Source organism: Peromyscus eremicus, chromosome 7 (genome assembly GCF_949786415.1).
Source record: "Peromyscus eremicus chromosome 7, PerEre_H2_v1, whole genome shotgun sequence".
NCBI classification, from domain to species: Eukaryota; Metazoa; Chordata; class Mammalia; order Rodentia; family Cricetidae; genus Peromyscus; species Peromyscus eremicus.
The window spans coordinates 39474559-39498426 of record NC_081422.1 but is presented as its reverse complement, the minus strand read 5'-3'; the positions used below and the strand labels follow the sequence as shown (position 1 = coordinate 39498426).

General features: G+C 46.4%; 1 protein-coding gene across 1 annotated transcript in view; it reads right to left on the bottom strand.

The window, feature by feature from the left end:
• Positions 1-2899: 2899 nt before the first annotated feature.
• The window catches only part of Jaml (junction adhesion molecule like), a 29766-nt gene continuing 8797 nt past the window's right edge, over positions 2900-23868 (bottom strand). Inside the window, exons 5-11 of the mRNA XM_059266878.1 lie at positions 22997-23222; positions 17556-17668; positions 13208-13454; positions 10290-10440; positions 7514-7574; positions 6435-6518; positions 2900-3008 (exon numbers count right to left, since the gene is read on the bottom strand). Coding sequence (XP_059122861.1) covers positions 2943-3008; positions 6435-6518; positions 7514-7574; positions 10290-10440; positions 13208-13454; positions 17556-17668; positions 22997-23222 — 948 coding nt within the window. The 3' untranslated portion in view covers positions 2900-2942. The remainder of the gene's footprint in view (positions 3009-6434; positions 6519-7513; positions 7575-10289; positions 10441-13207; positions 13455-17555; positions 17669-22996; positions 23223-23868) is intronic.

Below are 23868 nucleotides of genomic sequence, written 5' to 3'. Positions count from 1 at the left end.
CTGAGCAATGACATGTCACCACTCCCAGGCAGCCACATGATCACATCAGCTAGGGAACACCCAAACCTGGGTAGTGTGGTGTTGGTAAGTTGGAATGTTGTACAGGTTAGCTGTGTTCGATGAATTTTGAAATCTGGATATTTTCACTTCATGATGACTACAACCCTTTCTAAGCTAAGAGTATTTGTGTGGGAAAATTGTCCAAAAGCATCCACATAAACTTTTTGGTATGAAAAGGGAAGAGGCAGGGCCAGAGCTTGAACACAGCCACGTAACTTCAAAGCCTTCTTCCTCCACTGTATACCTGCATATTGCTGGATTAATAGTCAACCCTCTGTAGAAGGTGGCTATGGGACAGCAAACAAGCATGTTTCCCCTGTGATCTCCTGAAGTCATGTTTTGGTTTTTGACAATATTAGTGATTGATAACTGTGGATCTACCTCAATTTTGAAACTCTGTGCCTGTATATAAAGGAAGGTTTGTGGGGAGCTAGGGCTGGGAGAAAGATGTGGGCTTGCTCTTCCTCTTCAGTTCTAGCTACTGAGCCCAGATTGGAAGCCAAATGGAATGGATCGAGTTCTATGCTTCTGCAGAGTGCTCTCTGAGGATTAAGTATACCACCCATTCTCAAGCTTCTTCCCCAATCAGTCTCAGACCCAGAACAATAGATGCAAAATCACCATCCATCCATCTGATTCTGTATCCCGAAGGCCATTCTCTAATACACACACTGTTTAAGGAAGTAGAAAGGCACACCTCAGCCCAAGGGAGAATTTAACCTAATAGGCCATGAATGAAGCCCCTTCCTCTATGAATACTTTAGTTATGGAAAGTCCCAAACTCTGCTATGTCCCAGATAGGATGCTGGCTTCAACATATGCTGACATAACCCTTGTGTCATTAACAGATGCTTTCTGTGGCCCCCGAAGAACAAAGAGAGGCAGTTGGTGACTCTTCTCCATGGTTAACCAGAGTAGATGGTAAAACGGAATAAACTTACAGCAAGCATGTCATTTTGGAGAGTTTGGGGAATCATTTACAAATGTAGCCCTACAAGAATGAATCCGAAATCAGAGATTCAAGCTAGTACAGTGGATTTAACCCAGCACTCAAGGGCCTAGGCAAAAGGACTACCCATGAGTTCCAGGTTACCCTGGGCTACAGAGCAATACCCTTCATGTCCTCTTTTTAATTTTATTTTTTTATTGTTTAAAACTTTATTTTGTGTGTATGAGTTCTTTGTTTCCATGTATATCTGTGCATCATGTGCATGCCTGTGCACATGGAGGCCAGAACGAGCCCTTAGAACTAGAGTTACAGATGGTTGTGAGCCATCATGTGGGTGCTAGGAATTGAACCCAGGTCTTCTGGAAGAGCCGCAAATGCTGGACTATCTCTCCAGCCTGAACAACTAGTACTGTTCATGAACACATATACACGTGGGTGTGCAGTCATGTAGTGGAGACATGGATGACCTATTAATGGCCACACTCTGAAGAAAATTGACTCTCCCAACAGTCATCAACTCCCAATAGCTCCTCAGATAGGGGTGGGACTTTATGAACTTTCCTCCCAATGGTGCTAGGATGTTGATTGGCTAGACCTCCTGTAGGGACCCACAGCTGTTGTCAAGTCCAGAAGACATTTTACAGCAGCTTTTCCATCCTCCAGCTCTCACGTTCTTTCTGCTCCTTTTGGCAATGTTCCTTGAGCCTTGGTGGCCTTGATACAGAGGTTGGTCCCATGCAGAGCTCAGCACTCAGCAATCACTTATTTGCAGCTCTTTGACCATTTATGAATCTCTGCATTAACTGTTGACCGACAGCAGTACTCAACTATCAGTAAAAACATAAATACACAGAAGGCAGTTTCACAACACAAACATTTACCAGAACAATAGTAGTAGGTTTCCCCCTAGAACCTAGCCCCCCCCCCCAAACCCCAGATACAGACTTCTGGATAGGTTTACAGTATCAGGCATGAATTCCCTCCTGTGGAGCAGGCCTGCAATCCAATCAGAAAATGGTTAGTTACCCCCATAACAGTCACATATGTGGGTATGTGAACAGTGGGTTCAGTGTTCTCAGCGCATGGTCATTTAAATTTAATTAATTTAATTTAATTTAAATAAGATCAACCCTTTTAAATCTCATGATTACAACCCAAAGTCTAGGAACCACACATTTCAGACCAAGAGTTCAGTCATCCGCTGTTCCTTTGGCAAGCCTGTTCAACACTTTTGAAAAAGACATGTCCAAATTCCATAGGCCTAGCTAGCGGCCCCCAATGCCCCAGCATGAGGAAAACCACTGAGTTAAATCCCCCACTTCCAACACGTCACCTCCTAACCTTCCCCAGAACCATTGCAGTCCCCATGTCCTAAGTCCCTTGTGGCTCTCCTCTAGGGACATTTCTCAGGAATTCCACACTTCAAATTCCGCCTCTCACCCTTCATCCAGGACATAAAAAAAGGATGGTTCCCACAAACCACATTTATTTGGGGATAATTCATCAAAAGAATTGTTTTTGCTGGTTGGTATCTCTGTGAGCCTCTTCGTAGCTCACTCACAAAAAAAACACTGTTCACATTAAACATCCGGTCCAAGGGACTGCTTGAGACCACGGGTAGACTAGCCAGCTTCCCAGCCCCACCAGCCAGCACACCACTTCTGGGAGAAGCCTATGGTCTCCCTTCCCTCCTCAGTGCCTGTTTATCTGGAGCAGTTCGGTCTTCCTGCCAGACTCCAAACCCTCCATCTTCCGGCCTCTGATGGAGGTCGAGACCAGGGAGAAAGCAGAAGTCTAAAATAGCCAGTACAGTGGCTCAGGGGCCACCAAAACACAGTCTTTGCCGCTGCCGAGATGAAGTACCTCTCTTTTCTTCTCAGAACGCTTGCTGTTTTGAGGAATTCCCAAAGCTGACTTTTTTTTCCCAACTGGATTATTTGGATCTGACTGGAGAGAGGGCCAAACTGGGTGCTTTGGGGGAAGAGGGCCACACTGGGTGCTGTGAAGAAGAGCAGAAGAAACAAACACATCTGTAAGTAGTCAGGGGCTTGGGGTTGAGCTCAGCAGGGAAGTGTTGGACTAGCATGTGGAAAGTCCTGGGTTCAATCCCCATCACTGAAAAAAAGAAGTATATCTAAAAAGAATAGTAGCAGCCACTCGCTGAAACTGTCCTCGGATGCTCGGCACAACACTAAACTCTATATGCATTGCCTCATTTGTCCTCACCCCCGGTGAGGCAAATATTACTTTCCCGCTTTTTTGAAACAGGATCTCGAGTGACCCATGCTGGCCTCAAACTTATTATATAACAGAGAATGGCCTTCAACCCTAAGATAAGAAAACAAGCTCATAGAGGCTGTTATCTGCTTCTAAGTATCATCCACTAAGTTAGGGAGGCAGGAAATGGGTCCAGCTATCTAACGCCCAAGTCTGAGATCTGAACCACCATATGAAGAACCTGAGAAAAGTGTTGTTAGTGGGAGACTGGGTCTAGGAATCCTGCAGATATCAAAATCCATGGATGTCCAAGGCCCTGGAAGTGGCTTGAAATTTGTATACAACCTACGTACATGCTTGTCTGTACTTAAAATCATATCCCTGTTTCCTTTGATAGAATGCAAATGCCATGTAACTAGGTGTTCTGATGTAATACCTAAGGAATAACAAGAAAATGTCTGCACACGTTCATTTTAGACATTTGACAAGTATTTTCCATGTGTGGTTGGCTTAACCCATGAATTCTAGATACAAAGTTACAGACTACATTAAAGCAATCCAATCAAGTCAACAGCAATAAAATGGCAGACTCCTTATTGACATTTCTATCAAAGAATACCTCTGCTGTTAAGGTTTCCAACAAGAGCCTGTAGCCTGGAGTTTGGCCACAAAGGGGTGTGTATGTGTGTGTGTGTGTGTGTGTGTGTGTGTGTGTGTGTGTGTGTGTACACATGCCTATACACATAGGGATCAGAAAAAGATATTGGCTTAGCCCTTGGAGCTGGATACAAGTGTGTGCAGGACTCCCACCTGTTACATCACACTAGGATCTGAACTCTGGTCCTCAGGACTGCAGAGCAAACACTCCCAGCTACTTAGCCACCTACCAGCCTCCCACAGGTTTATTCATTTTGGCACACAGCATTTCTTTTATCTATCTATCTATCTATCTATCTATCTATCTATCTATCTATCTATCTATCATCTATCTATTTTGAGGCAGGGTTTCTCTGTGAAGTCCTGGCTATCCTGGAACTCACTCTGTAGACCAGGCTGGCCTCAAACTCAGAGATCCACCTGCCTCTGCCTCCCAAGTACTGGGATTAAAGGCATGCGCCACCATGCCTGGCATGTCTTTCTTTTTTTTTAGAGATTTGCTTTAAAAAAAAAAAACTATGTAAATATGGGGGAGGTGTGCATATGAGTGTAGGTTCCCACAGAGGCCAGAGGCATCAGGTCCCCCTGGAACTGGAGTTACAGACGCTCAGGAGTTGCTCAACATGACCGTTGAGATGCAGACTTCGGTCCTCTGCAAGAACAGTATGCACTCTTAACTGCTGAGCTGTTTCTGCAGCCCAGCACGTAGTGTTTCTAAGTAACCTGGCCCCCCTGAAGGCCTCTGTGTTTATAGCCTGGGCCTTACCTCACCCACACTTCAGCAGACCTGAGGCATCAAGGGGACAAGGACATCAGGGGAACAGAGGCACTGTTTTCCTTGCACAGCATGTGGGTAGCTGTGAAGAGCACCGTTACTCCAACATATCTCCACTTCAAGACTTTCTACAGTGCTTGTAGGGGACACTCCCGCCAGTAGTCATGTTGGCAGGTCTCTAAAAGCCAAGATGAGGCCTGGCCTGTTGCTGGAGTATCACATGGCAATAAGGGAAGACGGATGTAGAAGAAAATGACTCTATTCATCCACAACTTCAGAAGGGCTAATGTTTGACTTGATGGAACGGGGCCAGATCTCTGACCTCACACTGCCTAGGCAGACCTTTCTCCACCGCCATCAGCTGGGAGTCATGTGTCTTCTGTGCAGTAGGACAGGGGCAAACACCCCAACATTCCACATGCTCTGGAGGCCTGCCTTGCTGAATTCAACAGAATACAGCTCCATCATGGGGTGGGGGCCATTAGTTAGTCTATAAAATAACAGGGCGCCACTGTCAGCCAATTCCTTCATTCCCACCCCTACACGGTGCACAGCAAGGAGCCCTTTCTGGGTGCCCTTCTTCCCTCAGTGGCCTTGGTAGGACACAGACTCCATCCTACCTTCTGAAATGCAGCCTGTAGCCTGCGTGTCAGTTAGATTGTGAGAAGGTAATAACAAAGTTCAGAATAACCAAAGTCCATGGCCAAAAGGGATCCTGCTTTTACCTTTTCAAAGATTCTGTGTGTTTATGATGTGTGGGCATGCATGTGTGTATGCATGTGCATTTGTGTGCGGGAGTGCAGGTACATGCATACAGGGCTGTGCATCTGGAAGTCAGAAGACTTCCACCTCCTTTAAGACAGGATTTCTTTCTTGTTTCCTGTCGCCTACACCGGGCTCTGTTTCCACCTCTCATCTTGCCGTCCGAACTGGGATTACAGACGGGCACGCTGACAGCTTTTTATGGGTGCTGGAGATTCACACTCAGTCCACATGCTTGTGTATCGATCACTTTACCAAGCCCCACGCCTTGTTTGGAGACAGGGTCTCACGTCAGTCGGGTTGGCCTTAAACTGGCTATGCAGCTGAGACTGACTCTGAATTGTTGTTGTTGTTGTTGTTCTTGTTTGGTGTTTGTTTGTTTGTTTTTGTTTTTCGAGACAGGGTTTCTCTGTGTAGCCTTGGCTGTCCTGGAACTCACTTTGTAGATCAGGCTGGCCTCAAACTCACAGAGAGCCACCTGCCTCTGCCTCCTGAGTGCTGGGATTAAAGGCGTGCGCCACCACCGTCCAGTGACCTGGGATTTCTTATGCCCCCGCCTCCACCTCTTTAGTGCTGGGATTACAGGCATGTACTACCACAACCAATTTACATGGTGCTGGGACTCAAGCCCAAGGCTTCAGGCAGGAAAGACATTACTCTACAAACTGAACTGTATTCCTACTCCTCTACCTTCACCTTTTAATCTCCTGCAAGCCTCGTCTGATGATCTAAGATGCTTTATTACATCTATTTAACCAGAGCTGGGCTAATGAGAAAAGTGCCCCCCCCCCTTCCTCTGCTAGTACTCGCTATCAGTGATTTTAATCCTAAACAGTTTATTCTCCCTGCTTCCTACTGCTTGGGGGGAAAAAAACAAAAAAGAAAAAAAAATTTGTCCTCTGTAAACAACCTCTTCAGGTGGCCTCGTCACTCCTGCCTCCCAGAGCCTGGGCTATACTCCTCAACATGTGCTCCAGAAACTTCGCCCAGCTAAGGGCCCAGAATAGTCCTCACCATGGTCATGTAGGTGGCCTCTGATTGTCCACTTGGTCCTTCATCCATCGCCTCCCATGTAGTTATTGAGGAGTAGACATGTTTCTGGGGGGTTGGGGGGAATACAAGATTCTTAAGGGTCATCCAGGAGAGAGACTGTTCACAGGAAATCAGCGACCAAAGCCATCAAGTTCGGGGGTTATGGAGAGCTAGAGAATTGTTATCAATGATGATAATTCCTACTTCAGTCTTCCTGAGTTAACTCACGGGAAAGGGTACCAGCCTCAAGAACCAACCTGTCTGCTTCAAGACCAAACACCTTTGCATCTCTAAGCACTGACTTGGCAGTAGGGGACCCTCATCCTGCAGAATAACTTGTAGGTTGGCACTAATTATCAGCTCTTATCATCTAGCAGAGGGTTGATATGGCAAGGACAGCCCTCCCTGAACCTCACAGCTCTGAGGTCTGGGGACTGTGATTCACCATCATGTCACTCTTAGGAAAATGACACATTCTCAGGCTTCTGAGGATTGAACCGGGTTGAACGAAAATTCTCCTCTTGGGACAAAAGCAACTCAAAACTCAGGAAGCCCATCAAAGAGAAGTGTGTAAAAGTTAAAAGGGGAAAGGGAGAAGAAGAGAAGGAGGGGGAAGGAAGGTCGAGAATACAGGAGCTCAGGGAAATACATCTCTCAGCTCCTGTTTATAACTCCACTTCAAAGCACTATGGAGGGAGAAGTCCTTGGTCCCCTCTAAAGGTTCCTGAATACACCTACTCTTAATCATTAACTCCTTAGCTCATGAAGGTAACAGAGTTCTCCGATTCCAGGTCCAGGGCTCTCTCCTGTATCTACCCCCAGGATCTGCTGCCCAGGGCTGATCCGACCCAGGCTACCCTGCCCCAGCCCATTCCTCTGCAGCAGTGATAAAGGCTTTCTGAGGCACCGCTGTGCACAGAGCCCTGGCCTGTGGGCTGAGCTGAAACTAATGAGTAAGATGCCCGTTCCCAAGTAATGGCCCCCACCCTCCACCTCCCTGTGCTTCCTGCTGGGGTGTGCGGCCACTGGTGCCCCCCTCGGCTGGCAGGCTGTCCTCTCACCTCTGGATTAGCTTTCTCTTTGCTCTCCAGGTTCTTCAAGGAAGGTGTAGAATTCACTGAACTGTAAGGCATGAAAAGTACATGGAATTAACACTCAGAACCTCACAAGGTACACTGATTCATGTATACCTAGAAAGGACCCTACACTAGATAGGTCTTTTGCATCCAGTGGGACACCCACATCGCATAGGACCCTTGCATTACTTTATGGAGAGACCCTCGGGAGGAACTAAATACACACAGAACAGCTCCTCTGGTAGGAAATGGGAAGGTGCTCTGCGGATAGTCTAGGCTGAAACATGACTTCACCTTCTCTGTTTTCCCTCTGACAACCTCTGTCCCACATTAGGAGGCAAAGTATAGCGGGGCACAGTGGCATCTTGAAGTCCCAGCTAATCCTGAAGCATGGAGCCAGGAGTTCAAGACCAGCCTTAGCAGCATGCAGAGATCCCATTTTAAATTTACCATCATTGTCACCATCATCATCATCATCATCATCATCATCATCATCGTGTGTGTGTGTGTGTGTGTGTGTGTGTGTGTGTGTGTGTGTGTGTGTGCTCAAGTTACAACATGTGTGTTGTGTGTAGAGGTCAGAGGACAACTTTTCATAATCTGTTCTCTCTTTCCACCTTGTTGAGACAGAGTCTCTCTTGCTGTTTCTGCCCGCTCTGCATATGCCAGGCTAGCTGACCAACTAGCTTCCAGATGGTTCTCCTGTCTTCATATCTCATGCCACCATAGGAGAGCTGGGATTACAAATGCAAGCTATGGTATCTGACTCTTCATATGGGTTCTGGGAACTGACCTCGGGGCATCTCACTGGCCCAAGAGACCTCATTTTAATGAGAAGAGAGGGGAGAAGAGGGGAGGGGAGGGGAGGAGAAGGGAGGGGGGTGAGGTGGTGTGAACAGAGGAGGTAATATAATTTTAAATGACTGAACAGAGAGAGCCCATGGCATTTGACCTCACTATCTTGTTCTCAATACTGAGAACTGGAACTGTTGATGAGCAGCACACATCCAGCAAGTCCACATTTCCCAGGTCTGTGACCTCCCCAGTGACAACTGAGCTAAACGCCCCAACACCCCCCAGGCTGTGCGCTCTGACCCTTCCCTGAACATGCCCTTCGACTTTGCTCTCTCGGCCAGTTGCCTTATGCATTTGTCAGTAAATGTAACTTTTCTTTTCCTGTTTTGATCTAAGGCAGATATTTTTTTAAAAAGGTATGGGCATAAAAATAAACCATGTTTGTCTCAAATGGAAATGTTTTTATCATATGATTGTAAAGTTGTATATTCTCACTGTTAAATGAATCAAATACTACAGAATTAGACAGAATTGGAAGTTGAGGTTTCCAAGTGGTCCCCTTAGGCAACAGGATCGTTATCTTCAACGTCTGATAATGCCTCAGAACTATCCTTCAGGACCCCTGTCAACGACGGCTAAGTAAACTCCCAGACAAAACATACCCAGTGTACAGGCTCCTGCCATGAACACTGTATTGCTTCTTTTCTATAAAATCGAGGTCATACTCTGTATTTTCCCTCACAACCTTCTTGGCTACCATCCCATGCCATCACATGCTGGCTCGTATGTAATGGTATATTCAATAGAATGCCCAATCATCCCATCATTGCCTTCCTGAGAGATGCTGTACTCACAATGACTCCAGATTTTTATTAGCAGCAAAGTTGCAGTGACTGTATTTATGTGGGAATCTCAGAACAGTAATATTTCTTTAGAATGACTTTCTATGACACGGAGGCCCAGAGTATGGACATAAAATGGGAGCGGAACTCACACTGTCTGGCTCTTAGTCTTACGTTCAAATGCATGCCTGGAGCAATGACCCTTAGAGGTGCCAAGGAAGTTCAACGCCAAGTCAGACAGCTCTGGGAGTAGCAGTGTACCTGAGCAGGCACAACTACTTTCTTTAGAATCTACATATCCCCCGGGAAAAGTCACTCAGACACCAATGTTGTGAGGCTAGAGGTGGTGTGACTTAGTGATAGAAAGCTTGTCTAGAATGTGCAAGATCCGGGGTCCAATCCCCAACACAGTAAAAGAGAAAAAAGCCAATACTCTTTGGTCTTTATGGGTCTTTCCCACTGCTGTGATTTCAACGGAGGCATTAGCTTAAACTGCCAACATGTTTCACTAATATTCTGTAAACAGAGACGCTCAGAGCTGCCGATAGTGAAATACTAGCATCTGTATCCTGGCATTCGGGCATTTCTAAGAGTCTGGGAGAGCTCCTGATGAAATCCAGCCCTTTAACACATTTCAAGCCAGGCACAGTGGTACACACCTGTAATGCCAGCAAATGAGAGATTGAGACAGGGGGACCATGAGTTCAAAACCTGCCTGGGTACATAGGGACTTCTGTCTCAGTCTCTTCCCCAGTTCATAACTTCTCTTAAGCAGTCCATGGGTACTATTACAGCCTTTACATGAGGTCTATATCTGAATTGTGTCCCACTTAAACCCCCATTTGTGAGGGAGCTGATAATCTTTGTATAACAGCAAGGAGAATGAGCACGGTACAGCAATGTCCAAGCCTTTCTGAAGTGTGGTGAGCAAAGGGGGCAGAGCCACCTACAATGACATCAAATATAACAATCAATGCACCATCGCAGGGCACTGGCACTCTCTCCCTCTTTGGATTAGATGAGCTCAGGATCACATTAGGGTGGTATGGCTACTCTTCCACTTTCATTTAGAAACAGTCTACACACTTGGCCTCCTGACTGAAAGGGTGGGGATGGTCACATACCTCTTATTCCACTGGGTTTTCTTCACAATCAGTATCAAAACAGGGAGCAGCAAGAAGGTGGCACAGAGAATCCCCACAATTATCACCAGCTGATTCCCATCCAGGATCGTCGGCTGATTAGTCCTGGGTCGAGGAGTTGTTGAAATTGACACTTGGGAATGAAGAAAGCATTGAGGATCTCAGTATTCTAGAAGAGTGGGGAGCCCCCATAACCCCATGCCAAACAGCAGCATCCAGGTCAGGAAGCAAGGAGAGAAGGCCAGGCTACATCCCATATCAGGACACAGGGACACCATTCCCGTTAGACTAAGAGCCAGACCAACCACCTTGCTTAGCCCTAAAGTGTGAGTTAAACTTGGCAGAAGCGGCTGCCTTCACCTATGCTAGATCACCCTTTTACATCAATAATTCTATGTTAAAACTTGGTTTGCCGAATGACTAGATATAATAGGCATTTTCAAGGCCACTGACATTTTTATGGGCAATGATTGTCTCAGAAAGAGTATATGCTACAAGATCAGATGTATAGTCACAATGCTAAATAGGGCCTCCGGGATATTTCCACTGGTATAATACCCGTCCCTCAGCTCATCTATTCACTCTAAAGACATATATCAGCATTTCTTTGGCACCGGAGATCTCTAGACACAGAGGATGCCTACAAAGACAACTGATGGCCACTTCCTGCCTCCGAGGAGGGAGAAAAACATGACAACATAGTCGTCTGTCTGTAGAGGACAGAAGGGCACAGAGAATGGGGTGCGCAATTCTGTGAAGAGCATGGGAAGAAACTTCTGCCGGCAAGTGCTAAATTTTAATGTGAGTTTTTAAAGAAGCATTCCGTTTGTTGGGCCGTTGATAGTACGGAGAAAGGCCAAGAGGATGTCATGCCCAGGGACTGGTGGCCTGACGGGGTGTTTTGAGGAAGTGGAAACAGCTCCACAGGTGCAGGTCAAAGGTTGAAGCTGAGGATGTGGAAGGAACTTAGGTTGGAGAAATAATGGAGTCCAAGTCAGGAAGGCGCTTCATCGCCTCAGCAAAGCGGTTGGCTTTTTTTTTTTTCTTTCTTTTCTTTTCTTTTTTTTTTTTTTTTTTTTTTTTTTTGCTACAAGTCCCAGAGAAGTCAATGTGAGGTGTATCTGTCAGTGGTGGGATGGAAGGCTCTAACTTGTGATTTAGAAAGAAGGCCTTGGCTAAGAATGAGAGCAGAGGCTGGATAGAGGCCAATCTAAAACAGAAGAGAAGACAGCCAGAAGTAAGTCTGGTGAAGGCCTGGAAGGAAGGTGGCCTCAAAATCAGCCAAAGAAATGGCACGACTTATTGGGAAAGAGAAGACTCAAGGGCCACTCATTCCCTGGCATCCAGTTACCTAACCGTATGGGATGAGGGAGAGCCATGCATATTTGAAGGATCTGTAGAAATTTTGTGTGGAGTTGAAATATATGCATGCATATAATAACCCTGCTCCCCCCCCATACAAAACCAGCCCTCATCTCCATGTGTTCTCATGCCAACTGCAGAATTGTTATCTGTGTTGAATATATGAAGACCTTTTTTCTTGCCATTCCCTAAGCAATATGAGGCAACAATTACTTATATTAGGTATTATTAGTAATATAGAGGTGATTTTGAGTATAAAAGAGGCTATGTGTCTGTAATAAATAAATACCTTTTTTAATACAGCATTTTTATAGAAGGAGCTTACACACCCACAGATTTTGATGTTTTCAATGGAGGAATAAGTCCTGGAGCCAACCAAATTTCCTCAGATATCAGGGGACACATATGGCTGTTTATAAACATTTGTGCCAATCTAATTGTGATCAATATAGAATGTAGGTTAAACACAGCGTCTGATATCACTGTGCTGAAGAAGGCTGGGGGTGGGTGACTCGCATGCCACTGGGGATATAAGCTAGAGTAGACCTGGCAGTACGAGCCTGAATTACAACAGAACCGTGGGATGAGGGCTGGCGGTGATGCCAGAGCACAGGTATAGATAACACCCAGCGCAGGAAGGAGAGTTCAGCTGCCTCAAGATGGCATGCGGAGATAAGGATGGGGTGGGTGTAGACATGTCTGTGGGTAGGGTGGCCTCAGAAGGAGGTGAGCCCCCGCTCCCCACTTTAGTGTGTTTTTTTTCTGTGGAGTGGAAGGAAAGCTCGTGAGAAGGGAGCACACGCGGGGATGAGGAAACTTCTTGAAGAAATCCACCTCTCATGCTTCCCTCTTCAGCTGGGACCATTAGCACTGACAAGAAGGTGTCTCTGGCCTGAGACTCTGAGGTACTTCCCTTTCCAGTCATCCCCCACCACCCTTAGCCAACCACAGCCAGCTCCTTCAGGCCCCAGTGAGAGGCGAAGTCCACAGGCCACATCCTGAGTGCTCACTGAGTTATGATTTAACCCTCACCTCACACAACCTGCCTCAGACAACACAATTGAGTCTTTCTTCTCCTCGGTGCACACTGTTTGCCCGGAAAACCCTCTGTGTCTCATCCTGGAACCCTCCTATTTTCTCTCTGTTGCTTGCTGTCTCTCACGGCTTAGGATTAGTTTCCCTTCACAAGGATGTGAGACTCCCTCAAAGTCAAGCAAGCATGACAGGGGATCTCCACTCCACCCCACTCCACCTCTGAGCTCCCATGCCTTTGCAGCAGTGGACCATACCGGCCATGAGTGGGGTTTGGTAGACTCGGTGTTCACCCTGTGAGCACCCTTTTCCATGCCTAACAGGGCACGGCAAGCCCAGGCATCTGGTGAGCCAGGTTGATGGAGGTATCACTCTCAGGGTAGTGCAAGTCCAAGACCAGCCCCTGGACGCCATGCCTCCTTCCCCTGGGCATGCCTGGAGCCTCCCTGACTCACTCCAGACATTGTGCATGGCCCCTCAGCCCTCTTCACCCAAATATCGTTTACTTTGAGATCTCTCCTGGATCACACGCAGCTCAATGGTTTTCCTGGACTCCAGATTGCCCAGGTAGATGCGGCAGGTGTAGACTCCTTGGTCGGACTCCTTCACTGTCTGAAGCATGATAGAGCCGTCATTTCGGGAGATGTCGCCCACCAGGTTTACCCGGTTTCGGAAGCGGCCCTGGTTCTGGAAGAACCCACTACGCTCCTTGAAGTCATAGCTGTTGAAGTCATAGCGCCAGACAACCTCCTCCTAAAGGAAAGGTCCAAAGCATGAGGTTTGGAGGACTGCAGGGTGTGTACTGGAGGAAACCTCAGAGCTGACAGAGCCCGGCCATGCGAGGGCAGGGAGAGTGTTAGATAACACAAAGTCTTGTTCGCATGCACGTGAACAAACACATGTGTGCTGGTGAGGAAGACACCAGACCACAAACAGCCGTTCCGTCGGAAGAAGTGGGTTTAAGGGGGGCCGGTGGCTCTGGCCTGTAATCCTAGCTACTCAGGAGGCTGAGGCCAGAGGATAGCAAGTTCAAGGGAGTAATTTAGCTGGACTCTGTCTCCGAATAAGGAGTAACAAGATGGAAAAGTTATAATTCTGCAGCAGAGTGCTTGCCTAGTACACGTGAAATCCTGAGTTCAGTGCCCAGCACCAGAGCTAAAGGCAAGAGAGAGAGACAGAGAATGAGACAGAGACAGACAGACAGACAGACAGAGACAGAGAATGAGAATAAAAAGTAAAAGTAGTTCACTCTTTTCCAGAAAAGGAAAGGAAAGGAAGGAAGGAGGGAGGGAGGGAGGGATGGAGAGAGGGAGAGAGGAAAGGAAGGAGGGAGGGAGGAAGAGAGGGGGAGGGAGGGAAGGGAAGGGAAGACAAAAGCACACTTTATTGTCCCTGCACTTCCAGTTGGATTTCCAACAGGCAGATAAAGCTTGTCTAAAATTGACTGCTGCCCCAAACCACTTCCTTCCAGTCCATCCCATTTCAGTAAATGGCAATGTCTTCTTCCAGATGTTCAAGCTAAAGATCTTAGAGTCATCTTTAATTCCTCTTTCTTTTTTTAAAGTTTATTTTATTTAATTAACATCTTTTCATTTATTTTACAGACTGACCACAGTTTGCCCTCCCTCCTAACCCCTCTTTCTTAAGCAACTTGTATCCAACTCACCAGAAAATCTGTGCCCTCTGCCTTCAAAATACATCCCAGCCCAGCCCTCTCAGCCACCCTTCTGCTGCCATGCCAGACCCAAGCCATGCCGCATCTCTACCAGGGGCATCTCTCCTGCAGGGACTTTCTCACCTGTGTCCCTGCCTGCCCTTTCCCACAGTCTACCCTCAGGGGATGAGCTTTGAGAAACCTAAGATCCAGCATGTCGTCCTCTGCTCCAACCTCCCCCGGCCCCTCATTTCTCCTGCAGACCCTTTATGATCTGCCTGGTCTCTTCCCTCTCTCACACCCATTTTCAATTCCTTCCCTAGATGTAGTTACACAGACACCCAGCTACTGTCTGAAGGCTGGTCTCAGGGCTACTGTTCTTACTACTCCCATAACTGGAAACCTCTGGTTCTCTCCGCTCACTCTCTTCACACCAATCCCTAAACACCACCTTGATGAGGCTTCCCCGACTATCTACACAGAACGACAACCACAGAGCTCGGCTTCATGGCCCTTCCTGGCTCTTTATTTCTTGTTGTTTTAGATATTCATCTTGTCATTGTCTCACTGTGACTCCCTCCTCCACCTTTCTGCTACTGTCCCATCAAGACAGGGGCTTTGTTTTGATTTTGGTTTTTTTTGAGACAAGGTTTCTCTGTGAAGCCTAGCCATCCTGGAACTCACTCTGTAGACCAGGCTGGCCTCAAACTCACAGAGATCTGCCTGCCTCTGCCTCCTGAGTGCTGGGCTTAAAGGCATGTGCCACCACAGCCAGGCCAGGACAAAGTCTTTAAATGAATAGATATTGAAATGTTTTACAAAGGTATGTGGTTATTTGGTGATGGTGGTCATGGTAGAGGTAGTGGTAAGGATTGAAACCATGGCCTTATGCAAACAAGGCAAGGGTTCTTTCTACTAATGAGCTACACTTCTAGCCATAGATTTTTTTTAAAAAAAAAAAAAAAAAGAAAGAAAGAAAAGCCACTGGGCAGAGACAGGCAGATCTCTGAGTTTGAGGCCAGCCTGGTCTACAGAATGAGATCCAGGACAGGCTCCAAAACTACATAGAGAAACCTTGTCTCAAAAAAAAAAAAAAAAAAGAAAAAAGAAAAAAAAGAAAAGAAAAGAAAAAAAGAAAGAAAGGAAAGCCTTTGAGCAAAGGAAATGAGTTATAGACAGAAACACAAATGTAGAGACTTGGCCCCAACTCCTCTTTCTGTTGTGAATCATTTGATGCATGACATATAAATGCATGACAATGGGAACTGGAGAGACGGATTCGGTGTTGAGGGCTGGACTGATCCCAGGCTTTCCCGGAAGCCTTGATGTGTGGGGGAGGAACACAGGAGATGAAGCTCCTCTAAAGCTAGGAGCTTGCTTGGCAGAGCCTGTAATGGCCTGGGGCCTGAGAACCCAACTCTTCCCACTCTAAGGGGCTATAGTTACCAACCCCAGGGCTGATGGTGCTCAGTCTATAATGTCCTGAGACACCCTGTGTCCCCTGTGCAACATTGCCTGATCAGCTTCCTGCCGACTTCGCCCCATTACACGATAATTTCTGATGACTGTCCCATCTCTCCCCTAGAAATGCTGTATAATGTGCTGTACTTCTTAAACTTGCTTGTGTGAGCCATGAGCTTGTGCAAGACATCCTAAGGCCAGACTTTCCTATCCTTTTCTTTACCTTCATCTGAAGGCCACCTCCCACTTAGGAGCCTGCCAATAAAGAACTATCTGCTGGTCCAGTCAGCTCAGTAGTTAGAAGTACTTGTTCTTACAGAGGGCCCAGGTTCAGTTCCCAGCACCCACACAATGGCTCACAACCATCTGTACTCCAGTTCCAGGGAATTAGATACCCTCTCCCCTGCTCCATGGACATCAGCATGTATGTGGTGCATATGTATATGTGAAAGTAAAACACTCACACACATAAAACAAGAACAAATAGATAAATAAAAACCTAAATGCGTGACAAGCTCTTAGGAGTGAACTTGGGTCCACATACCATCCCCCACCCTCTACCACGATGCCACCCCTTCTGATGCCCTCAGATAGCATCCAAGAGTCAGGTGAGTGTACTTCGTTAGCGAGATGACCTGGAACACATTTTCATTTATAAAACTTCTCACTTTAACTTCTATCAATAAGTCAACTAAGATGTCGCTCACAACACGTTTTTATTACATTTCTTTATGGAGGGGTAGTTGCATGGTGTGAATGTAAAAAGTCAGAGGTCAGCCTGTAGAATTCTGTTCTCTCCTTCTATCATATGGGACCCAGGGGCTGAACTCAGGTCATCAAGCTTGGTAGTAAGTAAGGGCCATCCCACTAGTCCTCAGGACACATTTTGACCCCTAAATACCATGTTATCGTTGAGATCTGTTAGTCCAGTGAACTAGCTTGCTACCTACTGCTTTACAGTTTACAGTTCCTATGAATTATCCTTTACTCTGGCTCCGAGGGATCTACCAATCCCAAGCCCTGGAAAGTTTATGGAAAAAAAAAAAAAATCTCTCCATCACACAAAGTGAGTAACGGAGTGCCAGGCAAAGCTCACAGAAATAGCACACATTAGGACAAGAACGTAATTGTGTTCTTAGGCCTGGCCCACTGCTTTCTGGGTTAGGCCACAAAAGCCACCCCGCTTTGCTCTGACAAGGATTGTACAATGAAGAGGAGGTAAAGGGAGTCCCAAACGCAGTGGCCACATCATGTACAAAGTGCTTCCCGTGTCCCATTGCACATCAGTGTCTTAGAAACCTTAACATTTAGGCAATCAGCTCTTCTTCCCCCTCCTCCTTCCCCTTTCCCTCCCACACTTCTTCCTCCTCCTCCTCCTCTTTTTCTCCTCCTCCTCTCTTCACCCTCCTCCTCTTTTTCTCCTCCTCCTCTCTTCACCCTCCTCCTCTTTCTCCTCCCCCTCCCTCCCCCCTTCCATCTTCTCCTCCCTCACTCCTTCCCCTTCTCCTCAACACAATCATATTTCCCACCAAAAAGCTGAAGTTGTCCAGACAAGGGGCTAAAGCAGGAGCCCAGGTCTGACAGACTCCCAGGCAAGCAGGATCCCAGGTCTGACAGACTCCTAGGCCTGGGCTTTTACAATGTCACCCACCACATGGTACCTGACACCTGATTCTCCTCTCCCTGCCCTCCCCTGCCTCCAGCCAGGGGTCTCTACAGTGAGGGCTCTTCCCCCTTACCTTGGCATGCTTTCCAGAAGAAAACATCCAGTCCACCTTGGTCACATGTTTCTCTTTTGTGCTCTGGAAAAAACATCCCATCGGAGTTGAATCGCCTACATGGACGGTGAGCTCTGGGGATAAAATGATAAATTGAGTCAGACTTAGTATAATCAAATAGAGTTTCTAGACAATAAAGTCTGGGGGCTGGGGAGATGACTCAGTGGGTAAGAATGCTTATTCTGCAAGCCAAAGGACCTGAGTTCAAATCCCTAGCACCCACATAAAAAGCCAGACACATTGCTTTGGAACCCCAACATTCAGGAGCAGAGACAGGTGGACCTGAGAACTCTGGCCAGTCACCTGAGCCAAAATGATGGAGTTTCCGGTTTAGTGAGAGACCCTGTCTCAAGACAAAACAGTAGAGAAAGATGAAGGAGGGTAAATATAACTGCACCCTTGAGTATATGAAGAGCACAGAAAGGAAGAAAGAAAGAAAGAAAGAAAGAAAGAAAGAAAGAAAGAAAGAAAGAAAGAAAGAAAGAAAGAAAGAGAGAGAGAGAGAGAGAGAGAGAGAGAGGGAGAGAGAGGGAGGGAGGGAGGGAGGGAGGAAGGAAGGAAGGAAGAAAGGAAAAGAAAGAGAGGTCTAGCTAAAGATCCTCAACAGTAAAATGTCATTGTCACAACCAAACATGTGGACGAAATATTCAAGAGCCCCTTCTCTCAAAGCGACACGGCATCCTAGCCTAAGAGAACGCGCTCACACTCCACAGACGCCAAGACTGAGGTTCCTGTTGTTTCTACACTGCAGTAACCACTTTCTGTTTGCCTTTAACTCCTTTATCTTTCCCCCTTTCCAGAAATTATCTCATATTTGAAGTCCAGATGAAGGACTGAGAGTCTTAAAGCCCTTGCTTTCTGTTCCTGGATACAGAGACCCTCATCAACACAGCACAGACAGTGGACAGTCAGAAAACTCGTTCTCATATTTAACTTGCTGGTTCTTCTAACTGAGGGGGGAAAGACTTTCTTCAAATTCTTTTACTCATTTTACAAGTTATTTTGGGATTTGCTTGGGACATAGTTCTGGCTTCCACACAGGTCATGGGACTGCTTGCAAACTTGGCCAAGGAAGTAGCCTTCCCCTTGACTGTTTCCCCTCTCTGTTTCAGTCCTGCCCTCTCCAGAACCCTACCTCCCCAACTGACACGCCACCCCTCTTCCAGCTCTCCAGGCCTTCCACCTCCTAGGGTAGGAGCTTCCTCCTGCCGGCTTGTGGCAAGCAGCTGACCCCCCCCCCCCATATTCTCTCTGAATAAGTCATTCTAAGAGGTCCCTGAAAAGAAAGCAAGTAGAATAACATTGCTAATTTTTCCACTCTGTCCTCCACAAAGCAACCACGAAGTCCATTAAGAAAGCAAAGGCGGAATGGTGCACAGGGAGCCCGAGCCTAAGTCTTGAGTAGACAGAATTCTTTCAAAAGAATGTCAAGCAAAGGTCCCAAATGAACAAATGCAATGCATAAGCAGACCTTTCATCCAAGTTGCCTCCCTGGGAGAACTTGAACTTCCTGCCCAGTAAGAGAGCTAGCTACACAGTAGGAAGAAAGCAAAAGAAAATAATATGAACTTAAACTCAGTGGAGAGAATTCTTCTGCAGGCAGTGAAAACCAGCTCCAAAGGGTATCAGTAGGGAAGGAAACTCCCTCTCAATTACATCAGCCCGTTAAGAACTGAACACTAGCTTTTAAGTCAATAACAACTGAACATTCTGAGTCCTTTTAATGCACTGAGCATGTGCCAATCACCTTATAGGCAGCCTAGCAATTAGTCATTATAACATGCATATTTAGTCCCTAAATCTGAATCCATCCAGTGCCTCACATATGTTAAGGACACACTCGACCATAAAACTATATTCCTAGCTGAAGTCATCATAATGTTTCTAGGTTCTTATTGTATTGCTCTCCATTTTACATGGAAGAATAGAAAAAGGCACTCAAAGCACACAGGCAATTAAGAGAAAAATCAGAACTCACAGCCAAGTCCAAGTGAAAACAAACCCCGAGCTTTCTAGTGTACTGTACCCTATGACATCACGTGAGAAGAAAGAGGCCTGGTTCCAGAGCAAAAGGATGGGAAACGTGTTATTTTCACCCAAAATATTTAAGAACTATGGAAAAGGGCATTGACGTGGTGGAATTGTAGGAGGATTATAAACTGGAGGGTATACTTTGCAACGAAAAGTCACAGGTTACTATCAACATGGAGTCTCCACATGAACAGAGACAAACTCTATAAATAAGTGGACCACGGTCCACTCAGCAAGGGGGCAGACTGTGGAGGCTCAGACCTGGTTCTGCTTTGGCTGGACAGGGAAGTGAATATGAGTTGCCTCTGACCACCCCGAATGTGATTCTAGCCCATTTCCCTGGCTTCTTCAGCCCTTGACATTGGCTCCTGCTGGTTCCTTCTTGGTATCCACGAGATGGGAAGGGGCAACCACCTTGTGGGCTGCACTCTGAGGAGGGTTTAGGTATGCCAGCGGAGACTGGGGTAGAAAAGGGACTCACAAGGAGAATCTTGGGAGAAAGCAAACATCAGACTTCCTCCCTTTTCCTGGAGGACCACAGCCTTAGAAATAAGGAAAAAAGATACAGGGAAAAGGAGGAGAGGTGCCAGAGGCCACTCCTTATTACTCCATACTCACAAACTGAATCCACGAGGGACACTAGTTCAAGAATTTCATCCATTACACTAATGTGTATTGATTGCCTACACTCTGCCAAGATCTATGCCAAAGGCTTGTCAGAGGCAAAGGACCGAAACCCAGGCAAGCAGGGAAGACACACTGCATGGGTATGACTAGCATCCTGAGAGAGAAAGGCCAGGTGCTGGGGGAGTTTGCTCAGTAGCTAAGGACGAAAGCTAGCAGGGGAGAGTAGAGACCACGGCCATCTACTAGCAGGCAAGCAGCCCTGAGGCCATCTACTACCCCTTTATGCCATGCTCACTAAGGATTCATTTTTATTATTTTTTAATGATGAGTATGTATAGTGGGGGTGGTATGTGCATCTGAGTGCAGGTGCCCAAAGAAGCCAGAGGAGTTGGATCCCCTGGAGCTAGGGTTACAGGCCATTGTAAGCTAGGAACCAAACCCCTTCTTCCTCTGCAAGAACAGTATGTGCTCTCAACCACTGAACCATCTCTCCAGCCCCTATCCCACACTCTTGTTCTTTCATTGAAAAAGTTTTTTTATGCAATACATTTTGATCATGTTTTCCCTCTCCCCCAATTTCTCTCAGATCTTCCCCACCTCTCTACACACCCGACTTTATGTTCTTTTTTTCTTTCCCTCTCTTAAAACAAAACAAATAAACCAACAAAAAACAGTCAACAATAAAAATAATAAACACCACACACACACAAACAAACCCCACAAAACCACAAAAATGAAAATCAAAACAAACAAGCAGAAAATTGATAAGACAAAAAAAATGCTCAAAGAAAAATGAGACAAAAAGTCTATAAAAAATACCACTGGATTTGCTTTCTGTTGATCAAGTAGGGCATGTGGCCTGCCCTGAGGTGTGGCTGGATATACCCAGTAAGACTCCACTGGAGAAAACTAATCTTTCCTTGGTAACAACTGGAATATCTTCTTGGCTAGGGGTAAGAGCCCATGTCCACCTTCCCCTCTGAGCTCTGGGACCCTGACTGGCTTGAGCTTGTACTGGCCTCGTGTGCTTCCACAGTCTCTGTGAGTTCATATGGGCATCAGTCCTGCTGTGTCTGGAAGATGCTGTTCCCTTGGTGTTAGCATCCCTTCTGGCTCTTAGACTCTTTCTGCCTCCTCTTCCACAGGGTTCCCTGAGCCTTGAGAAGAGGGCTTAGATGATGACATCCCATTTAGGACCGAGTGCTCCAAAGTCTCCCACTCTCTGGACATTGTGCAGCTGTGGCTCTTTGTGTTAATTTTCACCATCCCATACTCTTAAAGAATGCATGTATACTGTTTTCTTCTTGTTTTTTGAGACAGGCTAGTCCCAAACTTTCTGTGAAGCTGAGAATGAACTTCAGCCTTTCAAGGGCTGGGATTACAGGAATGTGCCACCACACTTGGCTAAGCATGAGATAGTTTTGTGGTTTTCTAATAGTTTTCATTTAATATTTTGTTTGGGAATGTTTATATGGATATGGTGAGCAAATTTTAGATGTTCTGGATGTGATTAGTTTGGATATCATTAATTTATTAGAAAAGAGAGATGTGGAAATTGCTCACACAACAAAAGATTTCAGAGCATCCTTGGAGTGGGCAGCTTCCTGTGCCGTCATTTTTAGTTCAGTCTAACTGCAGTCTATGAATGTCACCGTCTCTAAGTAAGGAATGGTCTTTGCCATTTACAATTCCTTTGGTGCCCTCCATCTCCAGGGGACTTTCTTTCCAGCAGCTGCCTGACCCTCCAACTCTTTGCCTTCGAGACCAATCACCCACCACCGCTGCATGTGAGACTTGTTCTTGAGAGTTCTCTGGAGTGTAACGCCTCTTTGGGTTACAGTCTTGGCTGCTACCCTTTCAGATTGGTCAGAGAGAAGAAAGAACTTTCTAATGACTGGCCTGCCACAACTCCAGGTACCTTGGTTCAAACTGTCACTTGCAAACTGTTTGAAAGCCGCAAAATCCTACTTTAAACAAAGCCTGGCCTGACATTACGATGAACAGATCAGATCAGCAACAAGGAAGATGACTTTGGTTGTTGTTGGTAGAAAGTGGAGGGGTGGGAGGCAGGTGGGGGTTGTCCCTCTGTGAGGGTGGTCTTCTGCCAGCCCCTGCCCTGTCCTCACATTCTGCCTGAGATTCCTGGAAGTTCGTGTTTCCACAAAAGGACAATCTTAAAAACAATTCAGCAGGGCTGGGGATACAGCTCAGTGAGAGTGTTTGTCTCATGTGACTGAGACCCCGAGGTTCAATCCACAGTACTGTAAAACTAAAGCTACCAACCTGCTGATGTCATTCCCTGCATTACAGACAGGAAAGTGAGATGCAAAGAAGTAAGAAAAAGCTGCTCACCTCCACCAGCCCCAGAACTCCTGACATGGGTGCTTATAAAACATGGACGAGGTGAGACATCCATGTGCCTAACTGCTAGGAAATGTCAGACACAGCAAGGAGAACACAGAGAAAGGAAAGATTCCAGAGCTCAAGTATCGGTTCTGTGGTTTATCAACAGGTGTCCTTAGACCCATGGCTCAGCCTCATCAAGTCTCGGTAACCTCCTCCAAGGTGGAAAGGACAGTACAGGCTTCCCAGGGGTTCTGTGAAGAGGGAGTGTGCTCAAACTAATAGTTACTGCTTATTGAAGGGAAGTACTCAGCCTAAAGGCTGGCACTGATCGGTTCCCCTCTCTCTTCCACCAGCAATCTGTTGCCTTCTTACCCCTCTTTGAGTAAGTGACCCCTTACCTTTAGGCTCCTCTGGCAGCACACGCAGTTCCACGGACTTTTTAAACACCACGCTCTCACTTTTGCGGCGGATTTCACAAGTGTAGGTCCCCTGGTCAGCCTCTTGCACATTTTGGAGCAGGAGAGAACCGTCATTTCGTGAGATGTCCCCCACCAAATGTGAACGGTTCTGGAAGCGTCCCGTAGGCACGCTAAGGTTGGAGTAATAGTATAGCACGTATTCATTCTGAGAGTAATAAACATTGGAGAAAATCAAGAGAGGAGCCAGACCTGGGAGTCTGGTTTGAAAAGACCATTACATGGAAACAGTGAAGTTATCATCATAATAATGACCAAAAAGTACTCAGCTAATAATATTAATAATGATAATGTGCCAAGCAACTGCCTAGCTTGTACAAGACTCCATGATCAATTTCCTATACAGACAAATGAAACATAGTATCCATATTTTCATTTCTTACAACATAAGGAAAAGTGCAACACCTCCTATAACACTCTGGGGATTAGAACTCATAATTTTTTAAAACTACTTCCTGTCTTATGACAGGGTCGGTGAGATGCCATTCAAATGTATGACCTAATCCCTTGGTATTGTGGGCTGGTGTTCCCAGCAGGGCAGGCAGGCTGCCACTCCTCTCAACCCTGCCCTCCTCCAGCCAGCAATATCATAAGGAGTCCTCAGTAGGAATCGTGGCAGGCTGGGAGAGGGAGCCCCCGGGAATTCTTAATTCCACTTGTCCCATGGCTCTGCTGCTTTTAGAACAGCAAATAGAAGTGCAATTTTGAGTGAAAGTAGCATTGCAGGGATAGCAGAGAATGTGCTCTGAGCTACAAAAGCAGCCATTGATTTGCAAACATAAGTATTTCTTTGC